General features: G+C 37.3%; 1 protein-coding gene across 1 annotated transcript in view; it reads right to left on the bottom strand.

The window, feature by feature from the left end:
* The window catches only part of LOC101342993 (uncharacterized), a 512,538-nt gene that overhangs the window by 330,460 nt on the left and 162,356 nt on the right, over positions 1-19,722 (bottom strand). Inside the window, exons 28-33 of the mRNA XM_023729385.1 lie at positions 12,305-12,448; positions 11,119-11,190; positions 9,274-9,417; positions 8,824-8,895; positions 6,202-6,243; positions 2,779-2,883 (exon numbers count right to left, since the gene is read on the bottom strand). Of these exons, the coding sequence (XP_023585153.1) occupies positions 2,779-2,883; positions 6,202-6,243; positions 8,824-8,895; positions 9,274-9,417; positions 11,119-11,190; positions 12,305-12,448 (579 nt within the window). The remainder of the gene's footprint in view (positions 1-2,778; positions 2,884-6,201; positions 6,244-8,823; positions 8,896-9,273; positions 9,418-11,118; positions 11,191-12,304; positions 12,449-19,722) is intronic.

The raw sequence follows: 19,722 nt of genomic DNA on the forward strand, positions 1-19,722 counted from the left end.
ACAAAGCCAACAGCCAACATCACCTTAAATGGAGAGAGTCTGAAAGCATTCCCCTTGAGAATGGGAACCAGACAAGGATGCCCTTTATCACCACTCTTATTCAACATTATGCCGGCAGTCCTAGCCAGAGCAATTAGGCTAGAAAAAGAAATAAAGGGCATCCAAATTGGTAGGGAAGAAGTCAAAGTATCTCTGCTTGCAGATGATATGATCTTATACACAGAAAACCCCAAACAATCCACAAGAAAACTACTGGAACTAATAGAAGATTTCAGCAAAATTTCAGGATACAAGATAAACATACAAAAATCAGTTGGATTCTTCTACATCAATGAAGAGAACTTCGAAGAGGAAACCACCAAATCAATACCATTTACAATAGCCCCCAAAAAGATAAGACACTTAGGAATAAATCTAACCAGGGACATAAAAGACCTATACAATGAAAACTACAAGACACTACTGCAAGAAACCAAAAGAGACCAGCGTAAGTGGAAAAATATACCTTGCTCATGGGTAGGAAGACTCAACATTGTGAAAATGTCTATTCTATCCAAAGCAATCTACAGATACAATGCAATCCCGATCCAAATTCTAATGGCATTTTTTAATGAGATGGAGAAACAAATCACCAACTTCATATGGAAAGGGAAGAGGCTCCAAATAAGTAAAGCATCACTTAAGAAGAACAAAGTGGGAGGCCTCAAACTATCTGATTTTAGAACCTATTATACTGCCACAGTAGTCAGAACAGCCTGGTACTGGTAGAAAAACAGATATATAGACCAATGGAACAGAATTGAGAATCCAGACATAAATTCATCCACCCATGAGCAGCTGGTATTTGACAAAGACCCTAAATCCGTTAAATGGAGAAAAGACAGTCTCTTTAACAAATGGTGCGGCGGAACTGGATATCCATTGGCAAAAAACTGAAACAAGACCCATACCTCACACCATGCACAAAAACTAACTCAAAATGGGTTAAAGACCTAAATATAAAATGTAAAACAATAAAGATACTGCAAAACCTTGACAAGAAAAAGATAACCCAATTAAAAAATGGGCAAAGGATATGAAAAAGGGACTTCACCAAACAAGACATTCAGGTGGCTACCAGATACACGAGGAAATGCTCACAATCATTAGCCATTAGAGAAATGCAAATCTAAACTACAATGAGATACTATCTCACACCAACAAGGCTAGCATTAATCCAAAAATACCAAATAATAAATGCTGGAGAGACTGGAACACTTATACACTACTGGTGGGAATGTAAAATGGTACAACCACTTTGGAAATCGATTTGGCACTTCCTTAAAAAGCTAGAAATACAAGTATCATATGATCCAGCAATCCCACTCCTTGGAATACATCCTAGAGAAATAAGAGCTGTCACATGAATAGATATATGCACACTCATGTTCATTGCAGCACTGTTCACAGTAGCAAAAAGATGGAAACAACCTAGGTGTCCATCAACGGATGAATGGATAAACAAATTATGGTATATTCACACAATGGAATACTACATAACGATAAAGACGACAATGAATCTGCGAAACATCTCATAACATGGATGAATCTGGAAGGCATTATGCTGAGTGAAATTAGTCAGTTGCAAAAGGACAAATATTGTATGAGACCACTATTATAAGAACTCAAGAAAAGGTTTAAACACAGAAGAAGACATTTTTTGATGGTTATGAGGGTGGGGAGGGAGGGACAGTGGTATTCACTAACTAGATAGTAGATAAGAATTGTCTTAGGTGAAGAGAAGGACAACACAGAACACAGGGGAAGTCAGCACAACTGGACTAAACCAAAAGCTAAGAAGTTTCCTGAATGCAACCAAACACTTTGAGGGAGAGAGTAGCAAGGGGCGGGGGTCTGGGTCCGTGGTTTCTGGGGACATCTAGGTCAACTGGCATAGCAAAGTTTATTAAGAAAATGTTCTGCATCCCATTTTGGTCATTGGCATCTGGGGTCTTAAAAGCTAGCGAGCAGCCATCTAAGATGCATCAATTGGTGCCAACCCACCTGGCGCAAAGAAGAATGAAGAACACTGAAGACACAAGGAAAATATTAGCCCAAGAGGCAGAAACAGCCACATAAACCAGAGACTTTATCAGCCTGAGACCAGAAGAATGAGATGAAGCCCGGCTACCACCAATGACCACCCTGACAAGGAACACAACAGAGAGTCCCTGATGAAGCAGGTGAAAAGTAGGGTGCAGAACTCAAATTCTAGTTAAAAAAAAAAAAAATACAAAAACACCAGACTTAATGGTCTGACTGAGACTGGAGGAACCCTGGAAGACATGGCCCTGGGACTCTCTGTTAGCCCAGAACTGAAGCCGTTCCTGAAGCCAACTCTTTAGATAAAGATTAGACTGGACTCTAAGAAATAAAATGATACTTATAAAGACAGTGCTTCTTAGCTCGAGTAGATGCATGAGACTAAATGGACAGCTCTTGTGTGGAGGCATGATGAGAAGGCAAAAAGTGACAGGAGCTGGTTGAATGGACACGGGAAATGCGGGCTGGAAAGGAGTAGTGTGCTGTCTCATTATAGGGAGAACAACTAGGGTCACATAACAATGTGTGTATAAATTTTTGTATGAGAAACTAACTTGAACTGTAAACTTTCACTTAAAGCACGATAAAAAAAAAGAATAGTTCTTTCTATATGAATTTCATATCTAAGAAATTTTTACTGATAAAAGGGCTTCTCAGAACACAGAACCTTGTGAGCCATATTTATGTATATCTCACCTTCAAGTGACAGGTCCTTTGGAAACTCACTCAATTGTTTAACTGGCATCTCCATTCTCATGTTTCCTAGAAAAGTGTCTAGGTTGCTGACATCAACCCTATCTCCTAGGGAAAAAACAGAAATGACAAAAACAATAAGAATGGGAAATATTAATGATTTTCATTCATGAAGAATACTACCTACATCACTATATCATATTCTATCTCAATGTGAAAAGAAAAGGTTTTTGGACATGTATTCAAACGTACACTGTAAGTGATTCTGTCAGAATCAGAAATGTGAGCCTTTGATTACCTAACAAGAGATATGACCATAAAGCACAGGAACACTTAACCTAGTATATAATCCACATCATATTGGACATGAAGTTATTCATTGCTATTGGGAGAGGCTAAAAAGACACAATATTTAATATGCAGCAAATAAAGTGTCAAGTAGCTATAGAGTGGAGAATGTACCCTGAGGAGAAAGTGATTTTTTTTTTTTTCTGCAATGATAAATTCAGTATTCTCTGCTGGTTATTTGATCAGGAAGACATAACAATCATAAATGTATATGCGCCTAACAGGAGAGGCTAAATAACATAAAACAAAATTGACAGAATTAAAGGGAGAACTAGAAAATAGAGTAATCATAATTGGAAACTTTAGCACTTCTCTCTCAGCTAATGGTGGAACAGCTACAAAAAAGTCAGTACATACTACAAATTAAACACGCTCATCAAAAGACTCCACCAAAAGAGTAAAAAGAGAACCTAAAAACTGGGGAAAAAAATTTGGCTACAACATATCTGACAAGGGTCTAATCTCTAAATTCTATAGAATACTTCAATACCTGAACAACAAAAAGATAAATAATCTGGTTAAAAAATGAGCAAAGGATATGAATAGACACTTCACCAAAGAAGACATTCAGGCAGCTAACAGACACATGAGAAAATGCTTGTGATCATTAGCCATTAGGAAAATGCAAATCAAAACTACAGTGAGATACCGTTTCACCCCAACGTTACTGGCAGAAATCAAAAAAACAGAAAATAACAAGTGTTGGTGAGGCTGTGGGGAGATTGGAACTCTTAGGCGCTACTAGTGGAAATATAAAATGGTACAACCACTATGGAAAACAACATGGCACCTTCTTAAAAATTTAGAAATAGAAATAACAGACAATCCAGCAATCCCACTCCTAGCAATATATCCTAGAGAAGTAAGAGCTGTCACACAAATAGGCATACGCACACGCATGTTCATTGCAGCATTATTCACAACAGCAAAAAGATGGAAACAATCTAAGTGCCCATCAACAGATGAATAGATAAATATAATACATACACACAACGGAATACTATGTAACAATAAAGAACAATGATGAATCTGGGAAACATCCCACAATATGGATGAATCTGGAGGGCATTATGCTGAGTGAAATAAATCAATCACAAATGGACAAATATTGTATGAGACCACTATTATAAAGAACAAAGAAAAGGTTTACAAACAGAAAAAGAACAATTTTTGATGGTTACGGGGGAGGGGGAGAAAATCACTAACTAGATAGTAGACAAGTTAACTTGGGTGAAAGGAAAGATAACACACAATACAGGGGAAGTCAGCACAACTTGACCAAGGCTAAGTCATAGAAACTTCCTAGATAACATCCAAACACCTTGAGGAACGAATTATTGGGGCTCAGGGCTATGGACCATGGACTCAGGGCACGTCTATATCAACTGGCATAACAGTTCATAAAGAAAATGTTCTACATCTTACTTCGGTGAGTAGTGTCTGGGGTCTTAAAAGCTTGTAAGCAGCCATCTATTAGTCCCATCCCATCCAGAGCAAAGGGGAATGAAGAAAACCAAAGACACAAGGAAAATATTAGTCCAAAGGACTAACGGACCACATGAACCACAGCCCCCACCAGCCTGAGCCCAGAAGAACCAGATAGTGCCTGGCTACCACCAACAACCACTCTGACAAGGATCAGAATAGAGGGTCCCAAACAGAGCAGGAGAAAAATGTAAAACAAATTTCAAATTCACAAAGAAGTCCAGACTTGCTGGTCTAACAGAAAATGGAGGAATCCCTGAGACTATGGTCCCTGACACCCTGCTAACTCAGAACTGAAGCCACTCTCAAGTCCACCTTTCAGTCAAAGATTAGATAGGCCTAGGAAACAAACAATAACACACATGAGGAATGTGCTTCTTAGTTCAATCAAGTATACAAGACCAAATGGGCAACACCTGCTCAAAAGCAAAGACAAGAAGGCCAGAAGGGACAGGAAACCTGGACAAATGGACATGAGGAACCCAGGGTGGAAAACGAAAGGGGAGGGGAGGGGAAGTGCTGACACACTGCAGGGATTGCAACCAAGTCACAAAACAATTTGTGAAAAAATTTTTTAATAAGAAACTAATTTGCACTATAAACTTTCACTTAAAGCACAATAAAATAAAATTTTAAAATGCAAACAAGTAAAAGTAAGCAAATACTGACTCTAAAACAATAATTATAAAGTTTTCCAAGGTTAAAAAAAGTCAGTACAGACAGAGATGATCTGAACAATCAACTGCCTTTGCTTAATTGATATTTATAAAATGTTACACTCTTCAACTACAGAATACTCATTCTTTGCAAGTGCACATAATACATTCACCAAAATAGACCATATGTTGGGCCATAAAACAAGTACCAATAAATTTAAAAGGACTGAAATTGTACAGCATATGTTCACTGGTCATAATGGAATTAAATTAAATGTAGCAATAAACTAACTAGGAGAACTCCAAATATTTGGAAATTAAACAACACATTTCCACATAGTCTATGGGTTAAAAAAGAAATCACGAGTGATTTAGAACATATCTCAAACTAAATGATGATGAAAACAAAACATATCAGCATTTATGGGATGCAGTTACACCAGTGTTTAGCAAGAAATTTATAGGATTACATCCTTATATTAGAAGAGAGATCTAAAATCAGTAACCTAAGGTTCCATCTTAAGCTTAAAAAAGGAAAGAAAAGTAAACCCAAAGCATATAACAGGAAAGAAATAATAAAGGTAAGAGCAGAAATCAATAAAATATAAATCAGACAAAATATAGAGAAAATTATCAAAGCCAGAAGGTGGTTCTTTGAGAAGATCAACAAAATTGATGAAGTTCAAAAGAGATTGGTCAAGGAAATATATAAAAATAGAAATTACCAGTCTCAGAAATAAAAGAGAGTAATCACAACAAATCATACAGACACACAAAAAAATAAGAGAATATTATTAACAAAGTTATGCTACCCAATATGACAAATTAGATGAAATGGATTTTTTAAAAAATACAGCTTACTAAATCTGACAAGATGAAACAGAAAACCTGAATAGTTCTATATCAAAGAAATTTCTTTCATAATTTAAAGCCTTACCATAAAGAAAATTCCATGTCCAGATGGCCTCACTGTTGAATTCTACAAAATATTTAATGAAAAAAAGTACTTCTAAACTTACACAAACTTCTTCAGAAAATAAGTAAGAAGACTTCCAACTTATTTTATAAGGTTTGGCATTATCCTAAAATCAAAACTTAGACAAAGACATAACAAGAAAGCTATAGACCAAGATTCCTCATGAATATAAACACAAAAATTTAACAAAACATTATCAAATCAAATCCAGCAATATATAATAAAAATACATGACCAAGTGGAGTTTATCAATGGACTGCAAGATTGGTTTATCGTTTAACATTCAGTCATTGTAATTCACCATGTTAATAGAATAAAGGAGAAAAACAATATCCTCATTTTACTAGATATAGAAAAAGGATTTTACAAAATGCATTTATGATAAAAGCTGTCAGCAAACTGGGAAGAGAATTTCCCCAAACTGGGCCTTTAAAAAAAAACCTACATCTAACATCATACTTAATGGTGAAAGGGTGAAGGTTTTATTCCTAAAGTCAGAATAAGGCATGAATTTCCACTCTCAACACTTCTATTGAACATTATATTGGAGGTGTTAGCCAATAAAATAAAGCAAGAACAAGAAAAACAAAACGCATAAAGAATGGAAAGAAAGTCGTACCACTGTTTCTATTTGCAAATGATATGACATAGAAAATCCTAAGGTAACTACCAAAAATACCAGAACTGGTAAGAGAATTTAGCAAAGTCACATAGTACAAAAGCACATCAATCAATTCAATTTTAATATATTAGCAGCCAACAAGTGTTCCATTTTATTCTTTAAAACAGTGTTTTCCAATTGTGTTCTGAAGAACTCAGGAGAAATTAATAGGTATGATACAAAAGGGTTCTGTACCAACTTGAGGTTACCCTTGGGAAGTGAGTGAAGACGTGAATATAATAGGGCTGGGAATGGTGGAGGGGACTTCAACTGTAACTGAACATATTTAATTCTTTAAATAAATAAATAAAAAGTCTAAAGCAAATATAACAACATGTTAAAATTATGTTCTATATCTTTGTGTCTGAAATATTTAATAATTTACAATAAGTAAAACAATCAAAATAAAAATAAAGAGTTTTGTGACCTAACAGATTCAGTATCTGCTGCGTACTCTATCAAATTCTTAAACATATAAAAGCTCTGAATAGTCTAGCAGCAGAGAAATTTGTTTACTACTCCAGTATTTTTCAAATTAACCATAGAATATTAATTGACATACCAGTTAATATCCCATGGGCCAGCATTCACAGACAGCAGTTTTTGATATGCTGCTTTGTAATTTGTACCTGGTTATTTCCCAAAGTAATTTGAGGAATTATTCAATGAAAGATTAATATATTTAAATATAAATACAAATAAAAATTTTAAAATACAGGAGAAGAAGGTAGTAAATAACAAATAAATAAAGCTAATATAGTTACAGTGACTAAATATTAAATTTTGGTCTGAGCTTCCTGGTAGCTAAGGCATAAAAAAGAACTGAGGTTATCATTTATATAAGGCACTCTGGTACTTTGGGAAAGAGAAATTTTTTCTGATATTAAATTTCAAGAAAAATGTGTCGTATTTACCATTAAGTAACATAATGAACAAAGTCTTCAGGAGATACTGTAATACTTTTCACATGGTTGTTTTTAATGCCAGTTCTTAAAAAGAGCTGAGGAATATTATTAAAAAGTTCCCCCCAAGAGAAGGCATTTCTATAAAATATCTCTTCATAAATATTTTTGATTTGTCAAAGCTATCATGCGTGCCTGTCCAAATGTATGTGGGAAATGGTCAAAGAGTAAATTTTGAGCCCCTGCAACCATAGGGGGCATTTAATAATGTACAATATGAAGTGATCTGGAAGTGGATATAGTTTTCAGCCTGAAGTCAGAATTACTCTTCCCACCTAAAAGTACAAAATATAAAACATTCATTTCTTTTCAGTAGTATGGAAGCAAGAAAAAGGGCAACTCTTCAGAGAAGCCAAAGGCCTGAGATTACAGAAAAACTATACAAACCAAAAGAAAGGTCCTTAGCATTATAATTGATAAACACTAAACTAAAATTAAACTTCAATTTAGTATATGAAGAGAAATAACCAAAGAAAACAAAGTTCAAAAAAGCAAGAGAAATCCAAAACAGAATAAAAATTACTCTCTTAATATTAACAAAGGTTCTTCACCAGTTTTTTGGTGAAGAAGAATGATAATATCAGAAACCCATTATTTACCATATATTAATATGCCTCATTCAATTATACTTAAGTTAGAATAACTTGTAGTCTGACTACAAGTGCTGGTTCAGTTATTTTTAACTAATTTTAGTTTTATCTTCATAAGGTCCTTAATGAGAGACAATTGCAGTCAAGACTGGTGCTCAAACTAAGCAGAATAGGTAACTAACACTCCCTAAAGATCACGGTCTTTTCTAGTCTTGCTACACATTATACATGTAGGGCACAAAGACATTAGAAAATTATGCCAGGGCCAGATAAGTTTAAAACAATCTCAAAGCCTATCTGGTATTTTCTCAAGAGATCTACAACACATATATCATTACTGATTTTTATTCAACTGGAAATTCTTACTCACTTTCACGTAGAGATGAAAATCTTGAACTGCTTAAATTGTCCATAAACTCTTCTAAATTCACTGTCCCATCCTCTTAAAAAATGCATATCAGAGAATATAGGAAAGGTAAATAATTAGAGATCAGGGACAGGCAACACAGTATAATTGCTATATTGAAAAATAATTTATAGACTTGGCCTTGAAACACAGTTAGAGATCTATATTCAGGCAGAAAGACAGATGCATGCATACTCATTCAGACACACACTCATCCTCTGTGGATCCTCCTCTGCATGTTGCTACTGAGAATACATAGAACCCAGCTGACGATAACTAGAACCCAGTTGGTTAAGAATTAGATGAAAGCCTTGGAAAATCCATAAAGTGGACAAGTCCTTTAAGGATTCTTGAAAAATTCAAACAGATACACTTCAGCAAGATAAAGGATACCCAAAAACATTAAATACTCACCCCTGAAAGTCACATTCTTCAGTGTTCTTTGAATCACATCTTGGCACACTGGAACTCCTATACTTTTCATTATGGAACCTAGGTCATCAGGATTGGTCACATTTCTCCTAATGGAGGCCAGGGCTTTCAAGGGGCCTTCTATTTCTATATGCAAAAAACATATATAACGTATGAGGTTTAAAAAAACTCAAATATAAATATAGTCCTGAATAGTAACAATAACAACAACAACAACTAAGTACTCAGTTTGAGCTTGCTAGGCACTATGATAAGTGCCTACATACACCATATAATCTAATCCCATAAAAACTCTGTGAGGTCAGTACTAATATTTCCCTCATTTAACAGATAAGAAAACCTAGGTTTAGAGAAATTATTCTACCTAAAAATACAAAGTTACTAAATATGAAGCCAGGTCTGAAGTCCAGGTTATTTGATTCCATACACTGAATGTTTAATCATTATGCTAACCAAGTCACTGCAGATATATAAATTTGAAATTTAAGAATGATTACATAAAAAGAAATCTTAGAACATCTTCTTACATTCTTCGCTATCATCTGAGGTTGGGAATTCTATTAAAACTATGGTAGCAAATCATAAAAGTGATTATCTTGCCAAAAATTGGTTAACTGGTCATAGGTTTTTGTGGCTATTCTCAATGAATTTTTTTCATTCAATGTATCACTCCCATGTGCCAACATACACACAAAAATGTTCCCCCAACACCCATGAAAAGTTTTGCATTGCTATATCAATAACAAAAGAAAGATAATATTTATTTTTGAAAGTACTATCTATAAATGCCTAATTCAAGTAAGGAAAAAATTTTATTATGATAAAACCAAAAACCAAATCCACTGCCATCGAGTCAATTCTGACTCATAGAGACCAAGCACTATCATATTAGCACGAATTCTGTAAGAGATTTGCTTATGAACCACCCACCTGGGAAAGTCTTATAGGCCCCATTTAGAAAACCAAGGATTAAGGACAAAATATTTTGGTCTACTGAAAACTCATACCAGTCTGACCACATCCTAAGCTGCTAGGCTCAGGAGAACAATTTCATTTCATAACTACTTAAACCAGACCTTTTAAAATTAGTTCCATTGCAATTAAAGATACTAGAGGAAATTAATGCATTTTAGTTCTTTTCAAGATAATGGGCTGCTCTGAGGAGACCCAGGACACCCAGAACAGTTGTGGACTTACTAACCTAAGCTCATTTAGCCCAAACTTCAGGGAGACCCAGAAGTTTCACAGCCACCTTTAGCAGTTGGTGATGCCAGTTCATTAACTTACATCAAATTACATCCAATGCCTCATGGCTAGGATAGTGGAGTGGTGGGAAGAATACCATGGGTGAAGCCTATATGTTTCAATATGTTCCTATATGTTTCAACAGTTAATCTTCCTATAATAAAAATCCCCTTTGAAGGAAGGAATAATAGGATTAAAAAAAGAGGAGGAAACACTGATCTTTTTCCTGCAGGATTTCAGCAAAACGGCCAATGTATCATCACCAACTGATGGCAGCCATCTTGAATCACAAACTCGGACACTAAGAAGAACTATCCAGGTAGATGTTGTATAGTGCAACTTTTCTGAGTGATGAAAAAATATACTGTAAATCCAGAAAATATACTATAAGCCTATAAAAGGTACAGCTAGAACTCCCTATTGATTCTTCACCCAAAGTACATTTGTTATATATATGTGTGTGTGTAATATACGTATATGGCTTGCTTTACAGCATTAGAAAAACCACACAATGCATATAATCAAAAGTAAACAATACCATTATTCCATTCAAAATTTTATTGTTACATAATTCTCACTCACCTGAACTTTTAGTAAAATATGGCGTTTTTGTCAACCCAGTCATGAAATCTTTTAAGACCACATTTCCTTTGTCTGAAAATGAAACATAAAGGAATAGTCTTTCATCAAAAGATAGAAGAGAGTGGGGTCAGAATATATGCATACCTACTTAATCTTCAAAATTATAATTAGTCCTGTTTTTCTAACCCTGATTCTTCTACACACACCTCAACCTAACTATGAAAAGGAATATGACTATGATGACTCTTGTGGTGTTTGTTGCTATAAAGCCAATGAGCATTTTATGGATTTTATACATGTCTTAACCAATCGGGACCATTGTTTGGATATGTTTCCTTTCTGATACCGTATTTTCTCTTTTAATTTTTCAGCATTACAAATCTTATTATAACTGCTTTTATTTTTGTGGAAGACAATTTATCTACCAAAAGATAAGCACCCTGAGCCAAACTCAACTACAATATCTAAAGAAGACTATATATATTTATGAGCAAAGATATATTAGTAAAGGAAGCATGAAGTCTTTCACTTTCTATCAGTCATAATCAGTCATATACTTGGAACTTAAGAAGAAAAAAAAAAGAACGTCACAAAGCTCTGCATGTAAGCTAAACATTCCACTGGTAGGACTCCAGAAACACTAGTGTAGCCCTTTTAGGATTCTGGGGAGACCAACTGGTTCTGTGTACCACCAAGCCTTTGTTCAGTGAACCCGAAACAGCTTCACAGATCATGATCAAATAAAAACCCACCAATTTGTGATACAAACCTCAGGAGACAAAGAAATGGGAAGGAAAGAAGAGTATACAGTGAAATTTGTGAAAGCCGGAACCTGTATAAAGTGGAAAGCTGTCAAGAGAAAGAAAACTCAAATATTTTTCACGATAACAAGTGATAGAAAAGTGGTAAGACTGCACCCTGTCAAAGGCGGAAAACTTGCAAGACCCAGAAAAACAAGGCAGTCCCATCAAGTTCCCGCTCTCACAGGTTTTAGTGTAAGTACTTTCCTAGAATATTCAATATGAAGATAGTGCAGAATAAATTCTCACCTAAGCCTAAAAGGGAAAATCTTGTGCTGTTGAACTCATTACATTTGATTACTAATCACTCAGCCGTGTGTATTTATGAGTAAAAAGTAAACACAAGCTTTATACACAATAAGTGACTCAGGAAAGGAAATACTTACTATCAATGGTAGTGGATGTGAGTACTTCCTGTAGCTCCTCCTCTGGAAAATAAATCCCCAAGCCTTTCAGTATAGATTTTATGTCATCAACATGAACCTTTTCATTGGTGACCTTGTCTAAGGCCTTTGCAAGTTCATTAACCTCTATCAAGAGAAAATAATTTCAGTTTAGATACAAATTCTAAATAACTTGAAATATAATTCCAAAAATTAGTATAGATACACAACACTTTTCATTTGAAGATAATATAGCACAGTGAAATTCAAATTTAATACTCTCTTGATGTAGGTATGTATTAACTCCCACGTGATACAGATAAAAGATCAACCATAAGACAAACTGATAGTAGGAATTAATCTTTGGAATTGTCTCATCTATCTCTGCTTCTGCATCCTTTCCCTTGTGTGTTTTGGAAACATTAAGAAGACTGCTTCCCAATTACTGCCACCTCAATCTGCCTCTTTTCCATGTCTTCACTAAAACTTAACTTGTCTTATACCTACTTCCTTTCCCTCAGGGCTGAGAACCCTGGATACAAGGTGACAGTTAACTAATCTGCTAATAGAATCTTTATTTTTTTAATAACTGGAAATTAATGTAGGCGTCCCCGGGTGGTGCAGTTAAGGGCTCAACTACTAGCCGAGAGGTTGGGGTTGAAATCCACCCAAAGGCACCTCAGAAGACAGGCCTAAGTTTTTCAAGGTTTTTACAGCCTTGAAAACCTTATAGAGCAGTTCTACTCCGCACATATGGGCTCACCATGAGTCAGAATCAACTCAATGGCAACTAACAGTGTTACTCTAAGAGGGAGAGTTTCACTCCCACATGTTACTCTCCCCTAATTATGATAAGAAACACTTTAGTAGTGACCTAATACAGATAATAACTTGGTACAAAGGAACACCCTGATGGTAGCAGTTCCTGATGCTGTGGAAGATTCTAAAGAACTTTATTATAGGGGGAGTGACTATCCTTCACATCACTTTACAAAAGTAGTTTAGGGAAAGCCTATATTTATCGTATAATAATATGGTCGATCTGGGTTTGGTCCTTTGGGATCTGAATTTATATCCTCTTCCTGATATGACTGAACTTCCTAGGTACAAAGTGTGTTGACACTGCCTTTGTATTCAGGAAAAGTTTCATGCCTAGATACATATACATACTTTTTTAGCTTCTTTCTGTCTTTTTTTTTTAAATTATATCTTAGTTGAAGGTTTACAGAACTAGTTTCTCATTAAACAATTAGTACACATAATGTTTTGTGACATTGGGTACCAACCCCACGACGCATCAACACTCTCCCTTCTTGATCTTGGGTTCCCCATTACCAGCTTTCCTGTCCCCTCCTGCCTTCTAGTCCTTGCCCCTGGATTGGTGTGCCCCTTCAGTGTCATTTTGTTTAATGGGCCTGTCTAATCTTTGGCTGAAGGCTGAACCTCAGGAGTGACTTCAGTACTGAGCTAAAAGGGTGTCCAGGGGCCATACTCTCAGGGTTTCTCTAGACCCTGTCAGGCCAGAAAGTCTGGTCTTTTTTATTAGAATTTTGTTCTACCTTTTTCTGCAGCTCTGTCTGGGACCCTCTATTGTGGATCCCTGTAAGAGCAGTCGGTGGTGGTAGCCAGGCACCGTCTAGTTGTGTTGGACTCAGTCTGGTGGAGGCTGTGGTAGTTGTAGTCCATTAGTCCTTTGGCTTATCTTTCCCTTGTGTCTTTGGTTTTCTTCATTCTCCCTTGCTCCCAACTGGGTGAGACCAGTGGAGTATCTTAGCTGGCCGCTCACAAGATTTTAAGGCCCCAGACGTTACTCACCAAAGTAAAATGTAGAACATTTTCTTTAAAAACTATGTTATGCAAATTGAACTAGTTATTCTCCGAGACCATGGTCCCCACAGCCCTCAGCCCTGTAATTTGGTCCCTTAGGGAGTTTGGTTGTGTCTATGGAGCTTCCATGACCTTCCCTTGGACAAGTTGTTATGCCTAGAAATAGACACTAAACGTATTATAGCTATGAGGTAGTAATTCCATTACTTATTATCCATTGACTTGGTCATACTGTAATTTTCAATGTTATAAAGTATTTTATCATCCAGAATTTGTGCATTCCCAAATTTATTCTGTGACATGAACACTTTGTACTTAAGTATTCCCCTACAAACATTAGATTCATTCTCATGATGTCCTTTGTGCATGCTAGTCCCCTCACCTAGAATGCCTATCTAAATCTGCCCCTCACCTTACCTCCAATCCAGCAACTAGTTCAAGGGCCATCTGTCCCGTCAAGTTTCCCCAGATAATTACAGTTCATTTTGATCTCATTATATTCCAGTATCTAGAGCCCTTACAGCCAGCGCTACATAATCTAGTGTACTGTTTTCTAAATGTACTTTTTAAACAAGACTCCAGCCTGACTGTAAGCACATTAAGAACAAGAACCTTGTGCTATATTATACTAACTGGTGCAAACACCATGGTGAATATCAAATGTACTCTGTCAATATCTTACTTGGTTACTGACTGTTGTAATTTTTTCTTTCTGTTCCTTCATTGTTTCCATTCTTCTATCAGGTTGTCAACTGCCCAGTCCTATGCCATCCTCACAATCATTATTATGCTTGAGCCCGTTGTTGCAGCCACTGTGTCATTCCATCTTGTTGAGGGTCTTCCTCTTTTTTGCTGACCTTCTGCTTTACCAAGAATGATGTCCTTCTCCAAGGACTGGTCCCTCCTGATAACATATCCAAAGTAGGTAAGACAAAGTCTCGCCACCCTCTCTTCTAAGGAGCATTCTGGCTGTAATTCTTCCAAGACAGATTTGTTCCTTCTTCAGGCTCAGCTGCTAACCGAAAGGTCGGCATGTTCAAATCTACCACCTGCTCCTTGGAAACCCTAATGGGTAGTTCTACTCTGTCCTATAGGGTCGTCGGAATCGACTTGATAGCAACAGGTTTGTTTGGTTTTTTTTTTCCAGGCAGTCCATGGTATATTCAACATTCTTTGCCAACACCATAATTCAAAGGCATCAATTTTTCTTTGGTGTTCCTTATTCATTGTCCAGCTTTCTCATGCATATGAGACGACTAGAAAATACTATGGCTTGGGTCAGGCACATCTTAGTCTTCAAAGTGACATCTTTGCTTTTTAATACTTTAAAGAGGTCTTTTGCAGCAGATTTACCCAATGAAATACATCGTTTGATTTCTTGACTGCTGCTTCCATGGGCATTGATTATGGATCCAAGTAAAATGAAATTCTTGAAAACATCAATATTTTCTCCATTTATCTTGATGTTGCTTACTGGTCCAGTTGTGATGATTTTTGTTTTCTTTATGTTGAGGTGTAATCCAAACTGAAGGCCATCAACAATAAGTGCTTCAAGTCATCTTCACTTTCAGTAAGCAAGGTTGTGTCATCTGCAAATCACAGGTGGTTAATGAGTCTTCTTCCAATCCTGATGCCATGTTCTTCTTCATATAGTCCAGCTTCTTGTTTATTTGCTAAGCACACAAAATGAATAAGTATAGTGGAAGGATATAACCCTGACGCACACCTTTCCTGACTTTAAACCACGCAGTATCCCCTTGTTCTACATAGAGGTTCCTCACGAGCACAATTAAGTGTTCTGGAATTCCCTTTCTTTGCAATGTTATCCATCATTTGTTATGATCCACACAGTCAAATGCCTTTGTATAGTCAATAAAACACAGGCAAACATCTTTCTGGTATTCTCTGCTTTCAGCCAAGATCCATCTGACGTCAGCAATGATATCCCTTCATTCTACATCCTCTTCTGAATCCAGCAGTTACCTGTCAATGTACTGCTACAACCACTTTTGATCTTCAGCAAAATTTTACTTGTGTGTGATATTAACGATATTATATGATAATTTCCTCAATCTGTTTGATCACCTTTCTTTAGAATGGGCACAAATATGGATCTCTCCCAGTCGGTTGGCCAGGAAGTTGTCTTCCAAATTTCTTGACGTAGACAAGTGAGCACCTCCAGTGCTGCGTCTATTTGTTGAAACATTTCAGTTGGTATTCCATCAATTCCTGGAGCCTTGTTTTTAGCCATTCCCTTCAGTGCAGCTTGGACTTCTTCCTTCAGTACCATTGGTTCTTGATCAGAAGCCACCTCCTGAAATGGTTCAACATCAACAAATTCTTTTTGGTACAGTGACTCTATATAGTCCTTCCATCTTCTTTTAATACTTCCTGCATTGTTCAATATTTTCCCTGTAGAACCCTTCAATATTGCAACTCGAGGCTTGAAATTTGTTCTTCAGTTCTTTCAGCTTGAGAAATGCTGGGCCTGTTCTTCCCTTTTGGTTTTCTAACTCTAGGTCTTTGTACATTTCATTATAATACTTAACTTTGTCTTCTCGAGATGCCCTTTGAAATCTTCTGTTCAGCTCTTTTCTTCATCATTTCTTCCTTTCACTTTAGCTGCTCTATGTTCAAGAGCAAGTTTCAGAGTCTCTTCTGACATTCATTTTGGTCTTTTCTTTCTTTCCTGTCTTTTTAATGACCTTTGCTTTCTTCATGTATGATGTCCTTGATGTCATTCCACAACTCGTCTGGCAAGGTCCACATGTATAGTCGCCGTTTATGTTGTCAGAAAAACGTATCATGAAGAAGTCATTGGTCTTGCCAAATCCTATCATGCCATGTATTTAACTACTTGTTTATAATTTATGAAGCACTTCTATGTGCGTTATTTCATTTGATCCTCACCAAAAAAATGCTGTAAAATATACAGGACAGGCACTATTTAACCTATAATTAGAGGCATATATCCATATTTTGCATATTAGATCAGGTCACTTGCCCAAGATCATAATCAAAGAACATTAGTCTAGAACAGAAGCCTCCTGGTTCAGAGTATGATGCTCTTTCTACTACAAATAATAGCAAATGGCCTCCCAATTAATCTCCTTTGTTGCCGTATCCAATAGTCTCAGCCTTTATTGTCCTCTGTATAATTTGGGTGATGGACTACCCACCCTCACTTTTTAATTAAAAAGTAATTTCCCCCCTCCAATTTCAGAATTAGAAATATGCTATGTTCTTAATGGGGGAGGGCTTAATGGGGAAGCAATAGTGTTTCAGTAGTAGAATTCTTGCCTTCCATGCAGGAGGCCTGGGTTAAATTGCCAGCTGATGTCCTTCATGAACAACCACCACCTGTCTGTCAGTGGAGGCTTGCATGTTGCTATGAAGCTGAACAGGCTTCAGTGAAGCACTGAGACTGAAATGAACTAGGAAGAAAGATCTGGTGATCTTCTGAAAATCAGCCGGTGAAAACCTTATGGATCACTACAGTCCAATTAAAAACTGATCAGAGGGATGGCACAGGACCCGGCAGCATTCCATTCCCATTGTACATGGGGTAGCCATGAATCAAGAGCCAACTCGATGGCTGCTAACAACAACAAAACAACAAATATGCTTATGCTGAAATCTTAGAAAACACATAAAATGAAAAAAAGAGAGAAAATCACTTATAACTCCATCATCCAAAGATAATCTCTGATAGCATTTTTGGTATATTTAAGCATGTTTACATTTCAATGGCATTTAACTGTAATATTCTTTAATGGAAAGCTTTGTTTCATTTATTAAGTTTTCATGAACATTCTCCTTTGTCAACGTATTATTCTACCAGCATAATTTTTTATGATTGCACAGTATTCCACTGCATGGCTATATCTTATCTTTTTAAACCAAAACCCAGTTGCTATCACAAATGGATTCCTGATGGTGAATTTTCTCAGGCATAAATATTTTCATTAAAATGATTTTTTCCTTAAGATAAATTTCTAACATCAAATGAGATGCACAGTTTCAAGGTCATTGAGATGCACAGATAAATTCTCTCCAGAAGAGTTGTCCCAATTTACACATATACCCACAGTAAAAGAAAATGGCCATTTCACCACATCCTTTTCAACTCCAACCATTATGACTCTTTTGCATCTTTGTCAGATTTTTTTAAATCTCATTTTTTATTTGTTTTCTCTGTGTACTGGTGATACTAGACTTTTAACAAGAATATCTATGTTGGCTATTAATTGACTATCCATTCTTACATTGCAAAAAACGGGAATTCCAGAACACTTAATTGTACTCATGAGGAACCTGTACTTAGACCAAGTGGCAGTTGTTTGAACAGAACAAGGGGATACCGCTTGGTTTAAAATCAGAAAAGATGTGCATAAGAGTCGTATCCTGAGGCAGGGCCAAGATGGCGGAGTAGTCAGACACTTCCAGTGGACCCTCTTACAACAAAGAACCAAAAACAACAAGTGAATCATTTATATATGACAATCTAGGAGCCCTGAACATCTGAGACAAAGTTGAGGAACGGGACTGAGTGGCAGGGGGAGGGAGAGACAATTTAGAAGCAGCAAGGACTTGCCAGACCTTACCCAGCAAAAGCCTGAGCCCTTCAGGCCTGAGCAGCTCATGGGTCAGCGGTGAGGCAGGCAAGCAGCAGTGCTCAGGAGGCACATTTTCCACACCAGGAGAGACCCAGTGCCAGAGAGTCTACTTGGCCACACAGAAACAGTGAGAAGCAGCCCTTGATTGGGGAAAGATAAGCACTTGTGTATGGCCTACCGCATGGATCAAAAACACCCCCCTCAGGGAAAAACCTCTCTCCCATTTACCTCCCCACTCCCTGCTCTGCACTGGGTCCTGGACTGACTTCAGGAATTGCTGAGTCCCCTGGGCAGGAAGTAGGATCCATCACACGCCCTGAGCCATTCTCTCGGCCTTGGAGAGTGAACAAATTAACAAACAGGGGAAAAAATAAACTTCCGGCTCCCCTAAGCCAGGAACCAAGGGTAGGCACGGATCCTTTGCCTAGGCACAGGCATAAGGGATCCATGTACTTTGAGTGCCTTTCCCCCTGCAGAGACTTGTGTGGGCCCATTTCAACAATGTAGGTCCTCATTACCACAGTACAACAGGGTATATACCTGAAGTCTAATTTCAACTGTTGCAGCTGTGAAGTAGCAGGTTCTTGACATTTGACACTGCTCTGCCCATTAAGCAGGGTCTTCACCTACCCATATCAGGGGCCTGAGAACTAGTGGCTCCACCCACACCACCTGCAGTAGGGCCCCAAGAATAAGAGGAGCCCCCCAGTCCTTATAGCCAACAGCACTGGGTGCTCATAGTCCGGCTACAAAACCCACCCACCTACACACTGTAGGGAACAGGGACACGTCTTCCTCCTGGACACTCAGGGACGGCCATCAGCTGCCTGCCTTGCTCAGAGGGTGTCCCCCTGCTGCAGCCAGATGCCTCTGCCTACACCAATCACCCATGCCTGTCTAGGACTGTAGGTTAGAGCCTACACCACACACTTGGTGGCTATCTACCTGGGTACCTGAGCTGAATCCATACAGGAGGAG

Source organism: Trichechus manatus, unplaced genomic scaffold (assembly GCF_000243295.1).
Source record: "Trichechus manatus latirostris isolate Lorelei unplaced genomic scaffold, TriManLat1.0 scaffold00028, whole genome shotgun sequence".
Lineage (NCBI taxonomy): Eukaryota > Metazoa > Chordata > Mammalia > Sirenia > Trichechidae > Trichechus > Trichechus manatus.